Source organism: Mytilus californianus, unplaced genomic scaffold, assembly GCF_021869535.1.
Source record: "Mytilus californianus isolate M0D057914Y unplaced genomic scaffold, xbMytCali1.0.p SCAF_10, whole genome shotgun sequence".
NCBI classification, from domain to species: domain Eukaryota; kingdom Metazoa; phylum Mollusca; class Bivalvia; order Mytilida; family Mytilidae; genus Mytilus; species Mytilus californianus.
Window position 1 is genome coordinate 12,592,560 of NW_026262582.1, and position 21,432 is coordinate 12,613,991.

The 21,432-nt window shown below is 30.7% G+C and overlaps 1 protein-coding gene across 2 annotated transcripts; it reads left to right on the forward strand.

Moving 5' to 3' along the window:
• Window positions 1–351: 351 nt before the first annotated feature.
• On the forward strand, window positions 352–15,801 carry LOC127717634 (uncharacterized). Of its 2 annotated transcripts, none has more exons than XM_052223359.1 (7): window positions 352–480; window positions 5,748–5,831; window positions 7,249–7,629; window positions 12,185–12,493; window positions 12,978–13,090; window positions 14,248–14,428; window positions 14,747–15,801. In XM_052223359.1, the coding sequence occupies exons 2-7, from the start codon at window positions 5,756–5,758 to the stop codon at window positions 14,845–14,847; spliced, it is 1,161 nt and encodes a 386-aa protein (XP_052079319.1). In that variant the 5' UTR covers window positions 352–480; window positions 5,748–5,755; the 3' UTR covers window positions 14,848–15,801. The 2 variants fall into 2 exon arrangements, with proteins under 2 accessions (XP_052079319.1, XP_052079320.1); XM_052223360.1 differs by lacking the exon at window positions 352–480 and adding an exon at window positions 3,834–3,946.
• The last annotated feature ends 5,631 nt before the right edge of the window (window positions 15,802–21,432 follow it).

Genomic DNA, 21,432 nt, shown 5'->3' on the forward strand with positions numbered 1-21,432 from the left:
TGTTGAAGATTGGACATGGAATATTGAATTCTGATGAAGAATGTTAAAATCACGTGTTAAATGATTAATCATATATATTTATATACACATTATTTGAAATATTTATGCTAAATGAATATGAATATGAACTTCATAACATTCTTTTGTCATTAAATAATTGTCGTGTTATATATTTATAATACAGTAATTAGAAGAGAACAATTGAATTCTTTAAGTGAATTAAACAATGGACATTGTTTACTAAATTTCGCTTTGGAACGAGTATTTTATGTATTCAAAAAATTTGAATGTTATGATCGATCAATCAGATAAGGAGATATTGGATTATTGCATTTTTTTCAAATTGTTTGATATAAACTCTCCGTGCAGCTTTGTCGGTGACTTATGACACTGTTGGCATATTTTTATACCGTTTGATCTGATACCTCCTTAGTGAATGGTCAGTGAAAATGTTTGATGAAAAAAACTGTACTTAGACTGGTAAGAATAATGTTGTGTGAACACACTAAATGCATTTTATATATAAAACAACACGACTTTTTAAGACACCGAAAATGATTTCGCATATTGCTTCTTTGTGCAACATTGCTTGAAAGAGATTCACCAGGAGAGCAGAGAAATTCTTACCATACCAATGTAATGTTTTCTTATATAAAAAAAGGTATTTTCCTTATTTTCAAAATAAAAGGAGATGGTAAGTATACGCTAAGAACGTGTATGGAGACATCAGAAAACAAAAGATGGACAAATATATCTTGCTTGATTAGGATAATCATTAAGATAAGCAATGATATAAAATACAAACATCATCAGTGATAGTGTTTGATTTTGCATTAGTTAAAAAAATGAAACAAACTATTTTGTCTATGTTGTGTTTTGTAGACTGGTTTTTGTCTTATTTAAATACAATAAAAATTTAAAAGATGGACGAATGGCAGGACAGACGACAATGATATATATGATATTGATTGAATAATAATAAAAAGATAATTTTGAAAAAGTAAATAATACTTTATAAGTAAGTGCGTCCGACGCGATTTTATTGATACTCAACAGCAGCCTATGTGACAAAAAGCTGTTGTTATACGTGTACATTCATAGAGTAGGCTTTGCCAAATGTTGAAATTTGAACGTGAATGTTTAAAATAGAATTCAAAAATAGAATGTAAAAACCGAAAATTAAAATATTGAATGTTTATAAACAACTTCTTCACCCATCCAAAAATCAGTTTTAGTGGATTTTGTAAAATGATTTGACGAAATATTGTATCAACTTTCATAAGAATTCGAGAAAGCATACCTGATATTCTAAAATATTGCAACATTACTAAGCTTATAATGAGAAAAATCCAATTACACTGAAATGAATGATCTTAAAATGGTCCGAAAGGAATTTCATAGGGATGGATTGATGAAGGCATACTTGAGTAAGCGTTGAACATAGGAAAGAACTTTTTTTTAATAATTTGACATTGTCAAACGTTTCAGGTGAAAGCAGAGCTATCACAAGAAATATGTTTTGGCAATTAAATTATATAACTCTTTAACAACTCTTTAAAAACTTAAAGTAAATTATCAAAATGAAAAAGGTAGATTTTTCAAAAGTGGTATAAGATATGATTTCGATAATTTAATTTAAAAAAAAATAAATATGAATTTATTTGTGTTTTTTTTCGAACATTAACAAGAATCGAAAATCAAAAACGGATTTATTATCAGCAGACAGCTTGGTTCAATGATATTAAAATAAACCAGAGAACTTCTTTGATACATTATTGACCTGGAAGATGATTCCTCATGTGATCATAATGCTAAGTCATTGAAAAAAATGTCACCTGGAAAGTGTTAACTAATTAAGGATCCAAGACCTACTCCGTCGACTGATTAAACTCTTAAAAATCATTCTTATACAGCATGTACAGGTTACTGACAAAACGGTAAATTTACATTTTTATTTTATTAATTATATATAATCAAACGCAACGATCGTCATTTTACTATTCCAAGTGCTATTTATATTCATTTATTTATATATCTATTCATATTTATATCAGGGACACTGGCAAATCGGCTGTTCTCGGAGGTCAGCTTGATAGTTTATTAGATATCGTCCACTCCCAAAGCATTGATAAATTTAGGATTGAATGCATAGTTAATTGATTTCATTATAAAGAAATTTGGAATTCCTATAACCATTTATGTATGTTATAAATCAAATGTGAGTCAGTCCGTTGGGCATGATTTTGGCAGCTAATGTCATTTTAATCAAAACTTTACATTGTGTACAAATATTATATTTCGGTAAAGTATTCATGAGCTACCGAATGCCATATGCGGGATTGTTCAATAGATTGGCGATTTTGGTCACAAAGCTCTTTAAAGACTAATTTAAAAACAATAACAATTTAAAAGAGACAGGACAGACTACAATGATATATATGATATTGATTGAATAATAATAAAAAGATAATTTTGAAAACGTAAATAATACTTTATAAGTAAGTGCGTCCGACGCGATTTTCTGGATTTCCCTTTATCAGGAATGCTATAATCTACACCTTTGAAAGTCAGGGAAGATGTGTAAATACGTAGAAACGTTAAACGTCATATGACCAAAAGGGACATAAAAATACCAAAATACCTGTAAGGTCATAACATGTCTGATAAAGTCGAAACTTCTTGATCTTTATAATTTGTTGATTTCTCATCGGAGAATTTTTCAAAAATGTTTAAGTTAAAGCAAGACATATGTTTTGGCAATCAAAGTCCCAATACTCTTCAACAACTGAAAACAAATTTATCAAAATAAAGACATGAATGCGGATATATGCTTTCGAATACTAAATTTTCAAATAGGAATATTTGAATTTCATAAAAAGTCATCGACTTCTTAGTTTCAAAATTTAAAGATAAATAATAATTCACACAGATTTTGAATAACAAAACCTGCACCAATGACTGTCGTCGCTTTAAGAGGCTTGAAGTAGCTTTAAATTGAATTTTTAATGTTGATCAACTTATATTGAAATCAAAAATCAAATATTAAGTTGAAATCGAATTTCATATATTGAACACTTAATGTTGAAGTCGAATTATGGATGTTATAAATTGAATATCTAAATTTTAGTAAATTGTTGAAAATGGATTGTTCCTGTTTATAATTAATTTGCAAATGAAAAAAAGGAAAATCGATGAATGTTATGAATTGAAAATTATATAGATAACATTTCGAATATTGAAACTAATCCTTGAATTATAACAACAGAATTGTGTAGTTCAAAATTGATTTTTGAAATGCAGTTTGCAATCCAAAATAAAAGTTTACATTGTTCCTTTGATATCTTCCTAGACGGAATTCAATATGAATGCTAAATCTTAAGTTTAACTTTGAATATGGTATCCGGAATAAAACAAATGAAAATTGGATACTGAATATTCAATGTCAAAATAGAATGCTTTCTTTAATCAGAAAATGAATGTTGAAGATTGGACATGGAATATTGAATTCTGATGAAGAATGTTAAAATCACGTGTTAAATGATTAATCATATATATTTATATACACATTATTTGAAATATTTATGCTAAATGAATATGAATATGAACTTCATAACATTCTTTTGTCATTAAATAATTGTCGTGTTATATATTTATAATACAGTAATTAGAAGAGAACAATTGAATTCTTTAAGTGAATTAAACAATGGATATTGTTTACTAAGTTTCGCTTTGGAACGAGTATTTTATGTATTTAAAAAATTTGAATGTTATGATCGATCAATCAGATAAGGAGATATTGGATTATTGCATTTTTTTCAAATTGTTTGATATAAACTCTCCGTGCAGCTTTGTCGGAGACTTATGCCATATTTTATACCGTTTGATCTGATGCTTCCTTAGTGAATGGTCAGTGAATATATTTGATGAAAAAACTGTACTTAGACTGGTAAGAATAATGATGTTTGAATACACCAAATGAGATATATGTATAAAACAACATGATTTTAAATGATTCGAAAATGATTTCGTGTATTTAAAAATAAGAAGATGTTGTATTATTGCCAATGAGACAACTTTCCCCAAGAGACTAAATGACACAGAAATTAACAACAATAGGTCAGCGTACGGTCTTCAACAATGAGCAAAGCCCATACCGCATAGTCAGCTATAAAAGGCCCCGAAAATTTTTTTTTAAAACATTTCAAACGAGAAAAAAATAACAGCCTAATCTATGTACAAAATAATGAACGAAAAACAAATACCTTACACGGCAACAAACGACAACCACTGAATTACAGGCTCCTGACTTTCGACAGGCACATACAGAATGTGGCTGGATTAAACTAGTTTGTTGGAGCCAAACCATCCCCCCATTCCTAGAACAGTGGTGATTTGAGAAAACTTACTGGAAAGAGATTGACAAGGAGAGCCAAAAAATTATTACCATTACATTCTATGGTTTTCTTATTTAAAAAGAGTGTTTTCCTAATTTTCCAAATAAAAGGAGATGGTATGTAACCGCTAAAAATGCCTACAAAAACATCAGAAAACAAACGGCAAACATTTATAGTTTGCTTGATTAGTATAAACATTATCAAAAGCCATGATATTAATAAAATCGCATGAGTAATAATGGTTGATTTTGCACTAGTTAAACATATGAAACATAAACTATGTTGTCTATGTTGTGTTTTGTAGACTGGTGTTTTTCTTTTTGTCATTTTTCGTTTTTTGCAATTTCGTTATCAGTTTTTCTGCGACTTATTATAAAAAAGAAGAAGTGGTATGATTGACAATGGGACAACTCTCCACAAGAGGCCAAAATGACACAGAAATTAACAACTATAGGTCCCGTTTAAATATTTTGAATATTTTGGAAATAGTTTACACAGTTTGATTTAGAAGAAAAACCGACATGGTTATAAAATACAAACAAATACACCATTACTAACACGGTTCTATATTAATATTATTGTAATGGTTAGAAAAAACATCAAATAACACCATTACAAACTTAATCCCAATTTTATATTCTACTTTTAGAAATTTACATTTGACGTCACGTTTTGTGGCGTTGATACATTCACACTCGTGTAACGCACAGTTCATTATTCTATTGTGCTGTATTTGTGTTCTGTCGTAAATTAATTTTATGTGTTCGTTGTTATTCTGTGGTTTACATGTCGAAATGTACTATTATATTATTTATCTATGTATTTCTCTGTCCTGAATGTTCTTGCATTTATTTGTACTGTATTCCTGTCAGGTAATGTTGTCATTTTAGCGGTATTTTTAACATTGCAATGTAAGCGGGAGGTTTGGCTACCCATAAAACCATGTTCAACCCACCATTTTTCTTTTTTAAATGCAGGAATATGGCAGTTGTTATCACATAGTACGTTTCTATGTATGTTGTCGTTTGTTTTTGTAGCAGTTCGGTGTTTCTGTTGTTCCGTTTTGTTTCCTCTTATAGTTGATGTGTTTCCGTCAGTGTTGGTTTGTGACCCGGATTTGTTTCAGTTACATCGATTTATGACTATAGATCAGCGGTATATTACTATTGCCTTAATTGAATATTCCTTTGGTATCTTCCTCCTCTCCTTTATGATATTTATCTTTGAAATATCAAATTTACAAGTAAGAAGTAAAGAATTATAATAATAGAGCCTTGAATCGATGATAATGAACATACATTATTCTATTATATATTATGTACAATTATAATTATCACCATGATTTCATTTTAGATTTCATCATGCTAGGGATTAATTCAAACATTCTGTTTCTACTATTTGCAATTTGTGAACGTTTTCAATTCGGAGACGGAACTAGTAAGTTTTAATTATCGCAAATGTTAAACCTCAAATGTTCCTTTCAAAATTGAAAATTTCTCTATTTAGTTCATTTAGAATTTAGACGAATAATGAAATCATGAATTACAATGCTGCATGTGTTTATACGTTACTGACATTTCAGAGTGAGAGAGAATTGTTTATTACATTTCATAATCTTATAATTGCTAGTACATAAAAAAATCTAAAACCTGTTAATCATTTTAATGTTCATCTTCATTTGTTTGAAGTAAGTAAACGATTATACACAGAATTTCATATAGCATTTTATTATTTTCAAACAGTGGTTGATATGTGTATTTCAGAAATATATCAAAATAATTTACGTCACTAAGTTTGTTTTCAATGCTATTGAAAGTTCTCTTATTTCTAAGGACTGTGCATTGAGACAAAACATTTTTATCAGAATATAGAGTTGTTGCAATATGACATGAACAGATACTTCTTATAAAAAGCTTTTCAAAAAGTGAATAAACTTACTTAAGTTTCGTTACCTAACAAAAAAGATATAAATTTGAGCATTGTTGTATAAAAGCATATCTCCTACCATGTCGCAATTAAAAATCCGACTATGTTTTGTTGTCAGTGTGGTGGAATTTTATGCAACTGTCATACACATGAGAGGTTTAGCTGGCTATAAAACCAGGTTTGATGCACCATTTTCTGCATGAAGAATTGCCTGTACCAAGTCAGGAATATGACAGTTGTTTTCCATTCGTTTGATGTGTTTGAGCATTTGGTTTGGCCGTTTGATAGGGGACTTTCCGATTTGGGTTTTCCTTAGAGTTCGATATTTTTGATATTCTGCTTTATCCATATTCGAATTGCTACGGTTTAGTATAAAACACGTATACATGGACTCTATATAAAGAAAATCCTTCATTTCATCAACATTTTCAGAAATGTACTGCTATTGAATTACTCTACTCCAAAACAGCCTTTCCGTATGCAGTGTCCAAAATCCATAACACCTCTCGTTAGAACTACGACAACAGCACAGTGCAAGTGCTAGGGAAAACCCGAGATGGAAGAAAATGTAAACATACGTGGAAGGTAGATAGTATTATTTGATTCCAAAAGAAAAATGTTAATACACAAACTTATTTTTTAACTGTTTTTACAATTTTGTTTTACCAAATTGGAACAAATGGAAAATATAAACATCGCTCTATCATCTAACTTATTGTGCACGTGCTCTATCATTCTTTGTTGGTTGTTTCTCAATGTCACGATCGGCAATCTTCGGCACTTAACCCCGAAAGTTAATAAGCAGCCAAAGTTTTTAATCATCATCATGTATTATATATAAGAATGTAAAAAACAAAACATGCATAGAGGACTAAGTTTAGTATTATGGTTGCTTAGACTTTTAAAAGATTGTCATACTTCTTTACAGGTTCGATTAAAAGTTTTTCAGTTGAAATTAACAACATAAAGCTAAAAGATTCGACAGATATTCATCAAATATACTTAAAGGCAGGACAACATGAAGGAAAATCAAGTATTATTAGTGCCAAACCTTTGCCAGACATAAAGCTTGAAGGTCATATTCTGCAAAATGGCCAAGTAATTCCGGATAATATCATAACATTTCAAGATATAATCCATGTTAACATTCAAAGTGATGCTGGCTGCAGTTCTGAATGTGAATATACAGTCATGATAAGGTTTAATATCATGATAACGGAAAAATATGATGGATCACAATTGGTTTTGTTCATTGAAAAAAAAACCCATTGGTATGAAAAAGTTATGTGTATATTAGAAGTTATAACAGGTAAAGTTTTAAAAATTCTAAGTCTTTAGCATCTTATCCGTTCATGGTACTTGAAAATATCTGCTTTATGCTAAAAATGTCAGTACGAAGATGAAAATTCACAACATAACTCTTGTACGGGCATACTATGGGCGCGTTCACCCAAAGGAAGCTGCAGTATATTATTCATTTTGAAGTACGTCAAATCTGGGAAAGAAGGGGTTGGAAGCTGTACATACTAGGGATATATTTTGACATTTCAGCACCATTCGGGCATGGTATTTCTTCACTGAGGTAATAAAGGGTTACCATATATATCATCAGGTATACATACAAATGTACAGGGTATTTGTCTTTCTCAGTACGTGTTGATTTTATTTTCAGTGTGATTCTTTTGAAACCCAGTTTGCAAATCGTTCGGAAAAAATGATCTAAACTGAGGTTGGAGTCGCAATGCGGGTGCTACATACAAAGCAGGAGAAGCTTACCTATCGACGACCCAGGCTAGTTCCCTTTGAGGTTCATGTGATCCTTGCATTGGTTAAACATAGTTTTAAAGAGAAAGGCTTGTCACTATTACTTTATTATTTGTAGTTCATAATGAAAGTGTTAAGCTTCACTTCTGAACATGCAACCGTTTTTGATATGACATTGTTTAAATATATTTTTTCTATAGCCTTGTGTTCTGCTTAATCGGTGCAATTCTTCTTTAACAATAATAGCATTGAATTGGATGTGTTTTATAATAAATCTTTATCATACATTTCATATTGAACCTTTTCCCCCTTTTGATCGAGACTGAAACGGTCAGCGTAGAGTATTTTTAAATATAGCTGAAATTCACTTTATGTTAATGTGCTACTCAAAAGGAAAGAACTTGTTCAGAGATAGCGATTGTGTCCATATGGGTTTTGGTGCAAAAATATAATCTTTATTAGTCTGCAAAATTTGTATAATATTGACCATGTAACTTAGAGCTTGACATATGATATGAACAGTGGACTTTTGTTGAAGACCTAAAGGTAACGTTTTTTTATTATATTTTGTTGTTATGTAGCTGTGATATATCCATTTATATCACAAGTCTTTTTATTCATTCTAACATGAATATTTCAATTAATATTTAAAACGTTTTTTCGTCCTCAACTAAATGCAATATACCAAAAATCCTAATATGTTTAGATGAACAAAGGATTAAAGCTTCACAAATACGGTATTAACACATTTCAAAGCTTACTGGAAATAATTATACTACAAAAAACCCGAATGAAAATGATTTCGAAATTAAGCGGTAAACAGACCAAGTATACACTTATGGCAAAAATTACACCAAAATGTGCGCACATTATTTTAGTACAATGAGGTTGCGTACAAATAAAACAAAAACCTGAAAGTGCTAGTGAAATATATTACTAATACATTGCATCTGGTTACTAGAATGTTGGACTTATTATGAATACATCCATATGTTACACACATTTTGCTATTTTATATTTCAACCTTGGAAATACGTAAGCTTGCTGCACATTTAAGGTCAGTCCGTTTTTCCTTTGTTTTTGAAATACTTTTTTCGTGGAAAGACGGTTGCACAATTTCTTATCTTTTTTTATGAACATAATACGTGCTTTGCTTCTGTTGACAATAATATCGTTGTATCATTCACTGATTGTTTTTTAAGTGCCATCATCAAAAAGAGGTTGTCAAAAATTCGTCAATTTCAAATTCCCTATACGATCCCAATAATGACTTTTATCACTTGTTAGAAAAAATACTTCTGATACTTTTTAATTTTTATACTAACCAGAATTCAATAAAATATCGTTAAAGAGTACAGGGTGTACAATAAATATTAATAAAACGTTTTAAAATTGAAACGTGAACAATGTTTTAGGAGTGGTAATTATCAGTATGGAAGAACGATTAAATAGTGAACTTTTTGTCAAGTATTTTCTACCATTGTTTTATTTAAATGATATAAACATTGTTTAAAAGAAGATCAATTTCAAATGCTAAACTGTTACTATTTGTGTGCATAAATGCAATTGCAATATCTGGTATTAAAATCTCAATAATTGTATTATAAAAATGATATAAACCACTATAAAACCATTTTGATTAAGAACACCATATGGATCCGATCTATGCTCACAACACTTGTTTCTGAAATAACCTTCATCAGTTAAACTCGACACTTTATATGGTGAAAGTCAAAAATTAAATATATAATTATTCATACTCAGGACAAGAAGGTCTTCCCCGCGGTTCATTTAAATTATTCAAGACACACTAAAGAGCATAATAAATTGCCTGAGGTCGATTCAGACTTTATTAGAAGAAAAGTCATTAAAAATGTTTTTGTGCAGAGATACAAAAATATTAACGAAAATGAATGCGTGGTAATTTCTACATCATACTGAGATTTGCAAATAAAAGAACCCATTTAATAATTCCAAACATGAATACTTCAAGTATATACAACGTAACAAAGTTATTCAAATTCTAATAGAATGAAAATATATAATATCAAAAGTTTTATAGAATATTAGATGAAACAAATTTAAAATATTTATCAAATATCCTCGATTCAAAACTCTAAAACATAACCGTTCATTTCATCAGAAATTGATCCCAACACTATTTAAATCCTCATATCGAGTACGTGTATTATTTTGTTCTGTTTATAAGAAGGATATGTAATTTTTGTAAAGGAAAGAGCATGTTATTTTTTTGATTGAAAGGATCATGTTATGTTTTTCAATTGAAAAGATCATGATTATTTTTAAAAGATCATGATTATTTTTAAAAGAGCATGTTATTACCCCCCCCCCCCCCTCCCCCACTTAACGCTTAATATTCATGATGTTGAATTCAGAGGATCAGTTATAACCTGTAACTTTCATTATGCAATCGTCATTTGATTATAATGCAATGCACTTTATTTTTATTTTTATGACGTTGGATTAATCCTGATAAGTCTTAAATCACCAGCCTATCAGTCAGCACTTCTGTGTTGACATGGATTATCATTGACATAGTCATAATTATAAATTATTAAACTGTTTACAAAAAACTTAGTATTTTCTACCTCAGGAATAGATTAAGTTATCGGTATTTGGCAAAACCTTTCGGAATTTTGGGTTCCCAATGCTCTTCAATTTCGTACATTTTTTGCCTTTTTAACTTCTTTCTTCGAGCGTCACTGATAAGTCTTTTAAAGACGAGACGTGCGTCTAGCATACAATATTTCAATCCTGGTATCTATGTTGAGTTCGATAATACACAAAAGGATTAATGAAAATAGTGGAAACCATTTGATATTATTGACAAGTGAACAAATTGTCGTGGAAAAAACGAAAATCAAAATGAAGATATATCACTGACACTAAAAAGAGGACATGCCTAATCAAATTGTGCATAACGCTGTTGAAAAGAGGCACCAAGACAAGGAAAAGCCACGACGCCGCAACTTTCTATTTTGCTGGGACCAGTATCTTTCATACGACGCAAATATGTTTAAATTCCAGATAAAACAACTTTCATTGTCTTTAATAGATAAATAAATGCATAGTTGTCTAGGTTAAAATTCCGAATTATTCAAAGATTAAAATATTTTTGAATCAAGCGTCGCTGATAAGTCTTGTGTAGACGAAACGCGTGTCTGGCGTATAAAATTTGACTCCTGGTATCTATGATAAGTTTATTTAGAATAACTGGTTCGATGCCACTGTTGATGGAGATTTTCTACCCGATGCTATCACTAGCCCAGTAGTCAGCAGTTATGTGTTGACATGCATTATCATTGATATGGTAAAATTTATAAATTAACTGTTAACAAAACTTTAACTTTTTCTTTTTCTTAATACTTAGGATTTTCTTATTATCTAAGCTGTATTTAACGAAGGCTTGTGTAATTTTGGATCCATTGTGCTCTTCAACTTCGTTTTTTTTTTGGCTTTTCAAAACCTTTTTGGTTCCAGCGTCACTAATGGGTCTTTTGAAAACGTGCGACTGGCGTATAAAACATAAAATCTTGTATTTATGATGAGTTGTTTTGTTATACCATTCAAGATACAATTGTGGTTGTGAAATCCTTTTATAATAATTATGTAGAAGGAGCGGTATTTTGAACTGTGAAAACTAGTGATGCATACACTATTTTGTTTCAAAAATGACCATAAAAATTTTACGAAACACACGTAAACGAATGGATATTTACAGTGCCAAGAACAGATGGAAAATGACATGAAAATATCTACGTAGTTTCAGTTTATAACAAGATCATATAAAACAAACATATTTGAAAGATTTGTTCAACCTTTTTATAAATTTTTTGATGAAAGATTACTAATATCAGAATATTTTTCAAAAATGTTTCCTAATCTAGGGAGGTGCCATACAGTACCAGAACGATGTATAAGATTCAGTGTGACAACAACTTGTCACTGTTATTGAGTGTAGCTATAAATATATTAAAATGGTAAGGTAGCAAAAATGATAAACGGTACATCTAACATACAAATACCTGATTACTATCTACATTACAGATCCTTATTGTAGTTTTTTTACTTATTTGCAGTTGAATGGTATCTTATCAATGAAGCTCCTGTCGTTTTTGGGGAAACAATAAAATTAGAATGCAGAGTAGGCGGTATAAGATACCTACAACCAGACACACTTTGGATATGGACAATAGACAATGACGAGCAGATTTATTACCAACAAACAACAAGGAACACGAAATATGAAAATTGTGGATCGTTATCACGTACATTTAATTTGTGCATTCATAACTTTTCTGAAGTAGACCTAGGGATCAATATAAAATGTGCATATGGATTTCGATCTTATGAACAGAAAATAAATCTTTATAATGAAAAATATGAATGTAAGTTGACTTGTTTCTTTACATTATAATGTCAATACCAACGCCGTACGGTATTCTTTTAAGATTCGTGATCAGATAGCGTATAAACACCTGGCATTAATATTGATTTAAATTTTGGATTTCAGTATCATGGTTGAAAGGAGGTGTTTCTTATAAAATACAGCAACAACTGAGTCAGGGGCTAATTTATGTCCTAAAAAAGTACCATTTTATTGTATCACTGTTCACATACTATAGAATTTCACAATTTGCAACAATGCTGTAAACCACCATCCTTCCACGATTTCAAGTATTCAAACAAAACATGACTAAATTCAGATTTATCATTGATACTTTTTTTTATATAATTTTAAGATATGATTTGAAAGAAACCAAATTATACTGCATACAAAATTTTATGTTTTATTCCGCTGAATTAAAATGCAGTCATATGTAAATAACGTAATGGTAAAAATAGCTTACAGAAATAATTCTTTTATTTCAGATCATCCAACTAAAGACGATAGATCCGTTAATATACGGACGGGAAAAATGTCTCTAAACATAACTATGAATTTCTACAAAGTGTATCCAATGCCTATTTGCCTCGTTCGAAAGGTGAATCATATATTTGAATAGATCATTCGATCCCATTATATACCAACTTTTAACGACATATTTTGGTTCATTGATAATAACAAGTTTATACAAACAATAACATTTAGATCCCAAATAAAGGCTTATATAATAATTTTTATTTAATTGTTTTGTAATCAATTCTTTTAATACTTAATTACGTTACATATACTGGTACTATCGTGTCCTCCGCCAGAAAAAAATGTCGCTGATAGTGACTTTTCACACCAACACTTCAAATCATATTGAATTATCTCCAATTTATGCAGTAAACAAGTTTGTGCTATCTGTAATCTTGTAAAAGTAAAGGTTTTATGAATGGAAGCATATGTTCATCAAAGTCATTTTGACGAGAAGACATTCCAGCAAACCTTGTAATGTATGGAATCTACACGCCACAAGATGAGACACAATGAACATCACAACAAAAAAGTACATTTTGTGATTGTAAAGTTAAAATCAACCCTTTAACTTTTTATTATAATTTGCTATTATCAGCATTATGTCCTGAGTTATTCTTTTAACCAAATGCATGTAGCATGATTTATTACTTACTAGAACTAGAGATAAAGCGGGATTTATAAGGAGGATAGTGTACTATAGGTCACCATTGCATCGTTGGGAGTATATTACATATCAATATTTACATAGAAGTGTTATCATTTATCAGCAAAAAGTGATAAGGTATCAATTTGATGACAGAAATTTAGACGCAATTAAGATTTTATTCCAACTCCATAACTATGAAACATCTTCTGCGTCTGGAAAATTTAAGATAATTACACTTTTTCTATTTCATCAAAACAAATTGCTCTTTTAAGAACAAGAGGAAAGATCAAATACTTATTTATTACTTCTATGTAAATCAGAAGTCTCCGTCTCTTATCTTTCGGGGCTGACGCCTCTCAGTCATCAGACGATTACATTAATAGATGTATGATAATGAGCCTAATTCCAAATTAAATGTATACACAAGCAAAGGATAAAACATAATTTGTGTAAGTAAACATACTAAAGAAATCATTAACACAATAGAACAAACAACAATGTCTGACTTTGATTTCTTTTTACTTGTCATTAAAGTCTGAACCGGTTGAGGTCTTATTTATGCTTTCTTTTATCTTTGATCTTAACTTCAGAATGATGGTGCTGAGAATCTGTCTGTGCAATCAAAGGTAAAACATGGACTTTTCCATCGGGTAATTTTATTTTTGACGACAGAAGTTTCATCAGTACCTTGTGGTGAACAGCTGAAAATAAAATGTACTGCAGCAGGATATTCAGAGACAATAAATGCAAAACAAATGATAGACTGTAAATGTGAGTAAGATTTATCTAATAACGCTGTTGAACTATAGGTTTGATATTTTAAATGACGAGAAAATGTTTTACAATTGATTTTGTGCCTTGCTTGTTTAGTCTTTTTGTTAAAGAAGAAAGATAAAAGATTCAGGATGATAATACAAATTTCATCAAAATGCAATACGATCTAAAATACTATCTCATCTTAATGCAACAAATTACCTTTAGCACGCTGGATTATTGTATTTATATTTACCGATGATTTTTTTGGTATTATTTGCAAAATGATATTTTCAACTTATATTTAATACCTTTGTATTTATTTTCTTTTTGTAGCGCATACAGATGTTTCAAGTGGTAGCTACATACTGAATGTATCGCATTATGAAATGTTCATTTTATCTTTCATTATAAGTAAAATATTGCCTGCAAAGTAAAAGTACACATTTCAAATGATAATACCAATCATTTATGGCGTGAACCAAGTTTTGTCATCATTGATTATATGAACTACAAAAATACTGATACAGATGAAAGTTTAAGACTTGGCTTGGTAAGAGCTACTCTACTTTGGGCATTACTGGTGCAGGTGGGTCCCGAGGTGGGACTCGGACACAAAGAGTGTTTATTGTTTCTATTTTGTTTACCCTTGTATTTATATTTACTTTATTTATTCTTTATATGGTATGTACAATCAACGACAAAAACTTTTTTTTTGACATAATTGTCAAATTTACACATTTTTTGTTGGCGTCTTTGTTAGATTAAAGTGTATGTTTTTTTTTGAATTTTTTAGTCAATTGTGTTGTATTCCTGCGATGCAAGTTTACACAATTTCGGATGCTGGATCCCAATTATTGCCAAATTTACCTATAATGTTTGAGCAACTCGCCCAATTTTTTTTTCACTGGTTTCGTTGATTGATAGCGTTTGATTTTGTCAGTTTTTAAGGACTTCTCCTTTTTTGAATTTGCCTTGGGGTTCGGTATTTTTGTGAAACATTTTTATCTTCGGCTATATTGGGATCAAATTTTGTAAGCAAGGCGACAATTCTTGACTTTGATTTTATTTTCGCTGGAACATGAATCAATTTGAATTTATTTCACAATCTTTTATTTAACTTTTGCAAACATCTGATGTAGGAGTTTCGACAGGTTTAGCAGCTTTATAAACAGATGTCTTGTATATTTAGTCTCATTGTTCACTCTATCGTATAAACATGACAAGTTACGAAGATGGAATTTAAATGAAGGAAACAAGGGCAAAATAGTTTTACAAACTTGGTTTAGTTTGATAATAATTGTCTGTTCGTTAACATTTAAATATTATTCTTTATTCATTTGGTTTCCGTTTCCGTTTATAGTAAAACAATAAAATTTTAAAAAGTTTAAGGATTGTTATTTCTAATTGCCAAAACCTGAATATTTTTTACCCCAGGAACTAATTATCTTAGGTGTATTTGACAAAACCTTTCGAATGTTTATGGTCCTCAATGCTAATCATTCTCTTAGTTTTTTTTCCCTTGTTTTGTATATTCTTTTTTGATTAATGAGATTTGAACATTAAGTCCTTGTAGTAATTTTTAAAGAACTGCATTTGTTATTGTTAAAGTAGTCTTCTGTTTTAATTTTTGTTTGTTTCGAGGAACCATGTTATTATGACTGTTCCTGGATTTGATACATATTCCTTGGTGTAAAATCGAAATCTGGAGACGTATGCTATTTCTATAACTACTGTACGCACATAACAATTGTTATATACTTCGAGATGAAAAAAAGAAAAAAAAAGTTGCTTCTTTGTTTGCTTTTTCATGTACGCACAGTGATATTGCGTCACGCATTAAACACTGTAACACTTCTTTTCCGTTATATTAACGAGTGTTTACCTCTGGTGTTGTGTTGATCGCGTAAAAAGTTTTCCGTGCTTGACGTGAATGCTCTTGTATGTTGACTGTAATACAGTATTCATCCTTGTGAAAGCTTTTCTTATATGTCAATTACCTAATTTTTCAGATTTCAATTAGATAGTTCGTTTAATGAAATTGGTTTGCAGTCAACCCTAATTGTTTGCCCGTTTTATTCGGTTTTGCAAGTCAAAAATTCTAACATATCCCACTGTATATCTTGATGTTCCCGGTGGTTGTCGAAATGTTTTTATTGCTTCTGTCTTTACCGTGATATAGCCGAGAAATTTAAGGCATATGTTAGATGTTATGGCTAGATATAGGTTCTAATTTGTTGATATTATCACTGAAAAATGACAATTGGAAGAACAACAAAACACGTGCTGAATACTACAAATAAAAATAAATTCCTTACACCTGCACGTGCAATAGAACAGATATTTTATACCCTTAAGGGGGATATTGAGTGTAATGTAATTTACTATCCTTAGATACTTTTAATGGTAGAACTGCAGATGTCTTTTCTGTTGGAAATATCATGCGTTCGTCGTATGTGTCTTATGGTATTTTACCATAAAAATACTAGGATAATTATCATTTGATCTCTAATGGATTGTTGTCTCACTGGCATTCTTACCACATCTCCTTATTTTTATACAAGATCTTTTCTCGCCTTTTTAAATTTAAACGTTCAATAATATTAATCTTGAAACAATGGCATAAATAATCGTATTATTATCTTGCTTGCGAAAATTCCATTGGTTTTAATTTGTGTGATTTCTTTTTCTGAAACGAAGTCCTGCTGATTCACAAGAAGTTTTATGTTGTCATCAAGTTCTAAGTTTGGAATAATTTCATTATTATCAATTTTGAGCAGTCATTTGAATATGATATAAACACACCGTATGTGAACGTATGGTTAATATTTTTGTATACTTATTATTTATGTCTTTTTTGATAACACCGATAGTGAATAATTAATCCTTCGATTCGTAACTTCAACTAGGAGTACAAGCAGTTAGTTTCTCAAAATATTTACAAACTTTTAATGTGTGATTGAAACTGCACTATTTTCAAGCCGTTCAACTATCGCATTAACATTTGTCGTATACACAACGACATTTTTTATCAACTGACAGGTATGTTTATCCCTGCATATGAATATATATCAAATAAGCATCCATCTATTGTAAAAATATACGATTTGAAGACTACGTGTAGATGAATTACTTTCAAATTGGACGTTTTGTAGAGTATAAGTATGTTTAAAATAAATGCGTGATATTCGACGGCTGTTGTTTTAAGATAAGCAAGATAAAACAGATTGAACTTGAATCCGTTAATTTGTTCTTATGAGATCCATTTGAACTGTATTTAAGTGTCGTACAATACAGCGAAAGATCAATCCTAAATAGGACGAATAAAATTGAAAGATATACATTGAAAACACTGTACTGCATACATAATTACTGGTGTTACCATATCTTTACGATTAAAGTTATGCACCCAGCAAATCATTTCGTACGTTTGACTTCGACAAGTTAGGTATTCCGAAATAGAACTTCAAAGTTTATTATTGGAAAAATTGCATCCTGTCAAAGTTTGAGATAACATGGCACAGATTTTGCAATCAATAGTCTCTACAAGACAGTTATTATTTGTTTGAATTCTTTCTATTCTTTTGCCCTTAAATGCGCTGCAAAACTTGGTGGCATAAAGATAAAAGCAGACGAGAAGGATTTTTATCATTTTCAAAATGTGGAATTCATCATTGAAATACAAATCTGACAAATCAAACTATACAGGTGGTCTTCAGTCAAGTCATATTGAAAAATGCCAAGGTTTTTGTATATTTCCAATGTCCATCGTCAATGCGTTCATATATGGTCATGAACAGAATTGTAGAAAAAGTGATGTTGGATACACAAGGCAACAAACAGACGCACATTTCAAAACTTGTATGATGCGTTAAGGGTCGACATTGGTTTTCAATTTAAACAATGTTACTTGCTGAAATCGAACTAACCAGTTGGCACAAGTAAATGAATATAAGTCTAAAACGGTCATTTCGATCTTGGCATCATATGAAAAGTCTGATCAATGAATTATTCAGTTATGTTCAGTCTTTCAGTTAATTTCCATACTTAACCACTGCGGTTAATTCAGTACTGTTCAGAAAATTGGCTTGCGGGCAATTCAGTACTGTTCAATAGCTTTTCCGACAATTTAGTATGATATTGATGTGTTTAGGCAAATACCAATTACTGAAAAATCTAAACATAGTGCGAACAGATCTTAAATTACAGTAAGTGAATAATCTCAACAGTACCGAATAAACTACAATGGATAAGTCTGAAAATTGACAGAAATACTGAAAATGACTTATTAACTTATTGTTCATATAATTCAGACCAATTCAGACCAAAATTGAAAAATACGGCCCAAGTTCGTACTAAGAGACAAAGAGGCAGTGAAATTTCTGAAGATTCTTCACGGCAAACATGTTGTTGTTCCTGTATGTAAATCCTATTACTATGAGTGTCTCATCAAAGAACTAGGAATAAATGAACACTTGGACAATCCCACGCTCAGAAACGTAACATTTGAAAAGGGTGAGATCTTTGCAAACCACAAGTTCTTCATGGCCTCATTGAATATTCCAATTAACAACAGATCTGAGGACTTATTATGTTGTATTGGATACCTAAACTTCAGAAAGTTCCGTACAAACATCGGTACATTGCCGACTCATGTGCATATTCATAGGCGGATCCAGGGGAGGGGGGGGGGGGGGGATGCTGGGGTTCCCGGCCCTCCCTTCGTGGGAAAACTTTGGTTGATTATATAGGGAATCACTGAAGCATGACTGGAGCCCCCCCCCCCCCTTAGGTCAGTCAGCGGGCCCCCCTTATGAAAAGTTCTGGATCCGCCACTGATATTTTACAAAGGCTTTGTCTGTTAGATTAACCAAAATTTTGTCCGCAGTGAAAGAGGTATTACAAAATATTGTGACACTGTTTACTTGAGTCAGGTTTATGAATTTTTATCAAATGTTCAGACTCCTTGGGTTTTGTCCTACGACACAGAGCAAAATATTTTGCCCCATATCACCAACTTTTCATTTCTTAGAAGACTTTAATAGTTTATAAAAAGGCCATTGCCAAAATCAAAATTTAGGCAGATTCTAGATTTTTTTCTCACGATTTGAGACCCAAATAATGCCAATGCTAAATAAAAGGTAAAAGTCCGGGTCAGCCTTTTCCCGCCATTGAAAAAAAATAAAATATCTCAAAACAAGAGTTCCATAACTTATCAATATTTTTTAGCTTATTTTGTTCCTTAACTACTGCTCTACTGACTTATAGTATCAATTCCTAATTCTTGATTCTTTAAATTTCAGCTATACAACATCTTCTTTTTTTCATTTTGATATAAAACATTGTTTCTAGCAAGGTAAAAGTTTGAAATCGATGTAAAAGGGTCTATAGTCCAAGTATGTACAAATCAGGGTAATAAAATAAGCTTACTATGACCTATTGAAAAAATGTATAAAATTCCTCACATTAAATTATAATGAGGTGATATATCTTAACAAAAGTTTTTTTTGAGAAAAAAAACCTGTGGTATTTGGCTCATTTTTTTAGGTTCTCCCATCTTTCGTGTCTTTCTGGTGTGTCAAAAAAAAACTATCTAAAAAATCTCTTCATAAAAAGTTCCTTTTAATAGGAGTGTCTCTTCCATCCGAATTTACAGTTTTTACTGTAATTTTACATTCCATTGACTTCATTGTATTCCAAATCTTTAATCTCAATAAATGGAATGAGAAGCTCTTTATATTTTAACGCTGGCAATTTTTAAAATTTTATATAGAAAAAATACGCAAACCCTATAAAAAAATATATTTTTTTTCTTTTTAAATGATCACTAGCAACAGTTACTGCTTTTTGACAAAAAAATGTACAAAAAAAACTAAATATAAGGTATACTGAAATGTAAATGACTGTCGAAAATAATTGATCGGACTTGTTGTGAAAATTAACCAGTGAGTCTTGTGATAGAGTCAAAATCTTGATAGATTCTTCTTTTTTAAAATATGAATGCCGGGGAAGTATTTCAAATTTGGTAACTGTCATCATATCATTAAAGAAAATTTTACAAAAGGAGACAATTAGAATTTGTATTGCTGTTCCTGATGTACAAAGTTAATCTAAATGTTTTTATAATCACAAAGACGCTCAAAACGGCAAAAATAAATTAGACGATGGCTAGTTACGGTTGGCAAAGACAATTGTGTTTCGATGTAGTTGATAACCTTTTATTTTCTCGGAACTAGCTGAAAATGAAGTTACCTTATTTAGTTTTCATTATTTGCACAATTTGCATGTGGTGGACGACCAAGTTCACTCGTACTTTTGTGTTGGGTTGATATGCGGATGAATTTCGACATGGCATTCACGGGAATTTTTCACTTCTTGTAAACGTATCGATATTTAAAAGTCAATAACAAGAAAAAAAACACAACATGATAGTTTTTTTGCTGTTTTAATACGTTTCTCCACTCAAAGTGAGGACGTTTGTTTATTGTGGAACAAACATTGAAGTATATAAATAGGTTTGTTTGATTGAACAGGAAGTTCCATTTGTGATGTATCTTTAAGGTAATTTCTACGATATAATCAGCTTTATGTACAAAGGTATAACGTTTAGAATCTTTTGAAATCTCTGCAAGATGCAGGCTATGCGTAGCCAATGAATATATCTTTATACTTAAACCATAAGGCATTTTATATCAGAAAATTACAAACCGTTGCCATCATAAGGCATTTACAAGGTGTTTTCGAGAAAACACAAGCTATAGATATCATATATATATATATATATATATATATTACACGAAACGGATAATCGGAATAACCAAAAACTATTGGACATGACAACAGACCACTCCAACTACCAAAACTTGACTCCTCCAGTAAAACGAATGTATAAAAAAGAAAAAAAAAGACAACATTGTACCTGTTGTATGTGCACAAACATCCCAGTTTGACTATCTCTATCATATGACACACTTGCCCACTCCTGGCAACAAGATTAGAAGTTTGCGGGGGGAAAGTGTGTC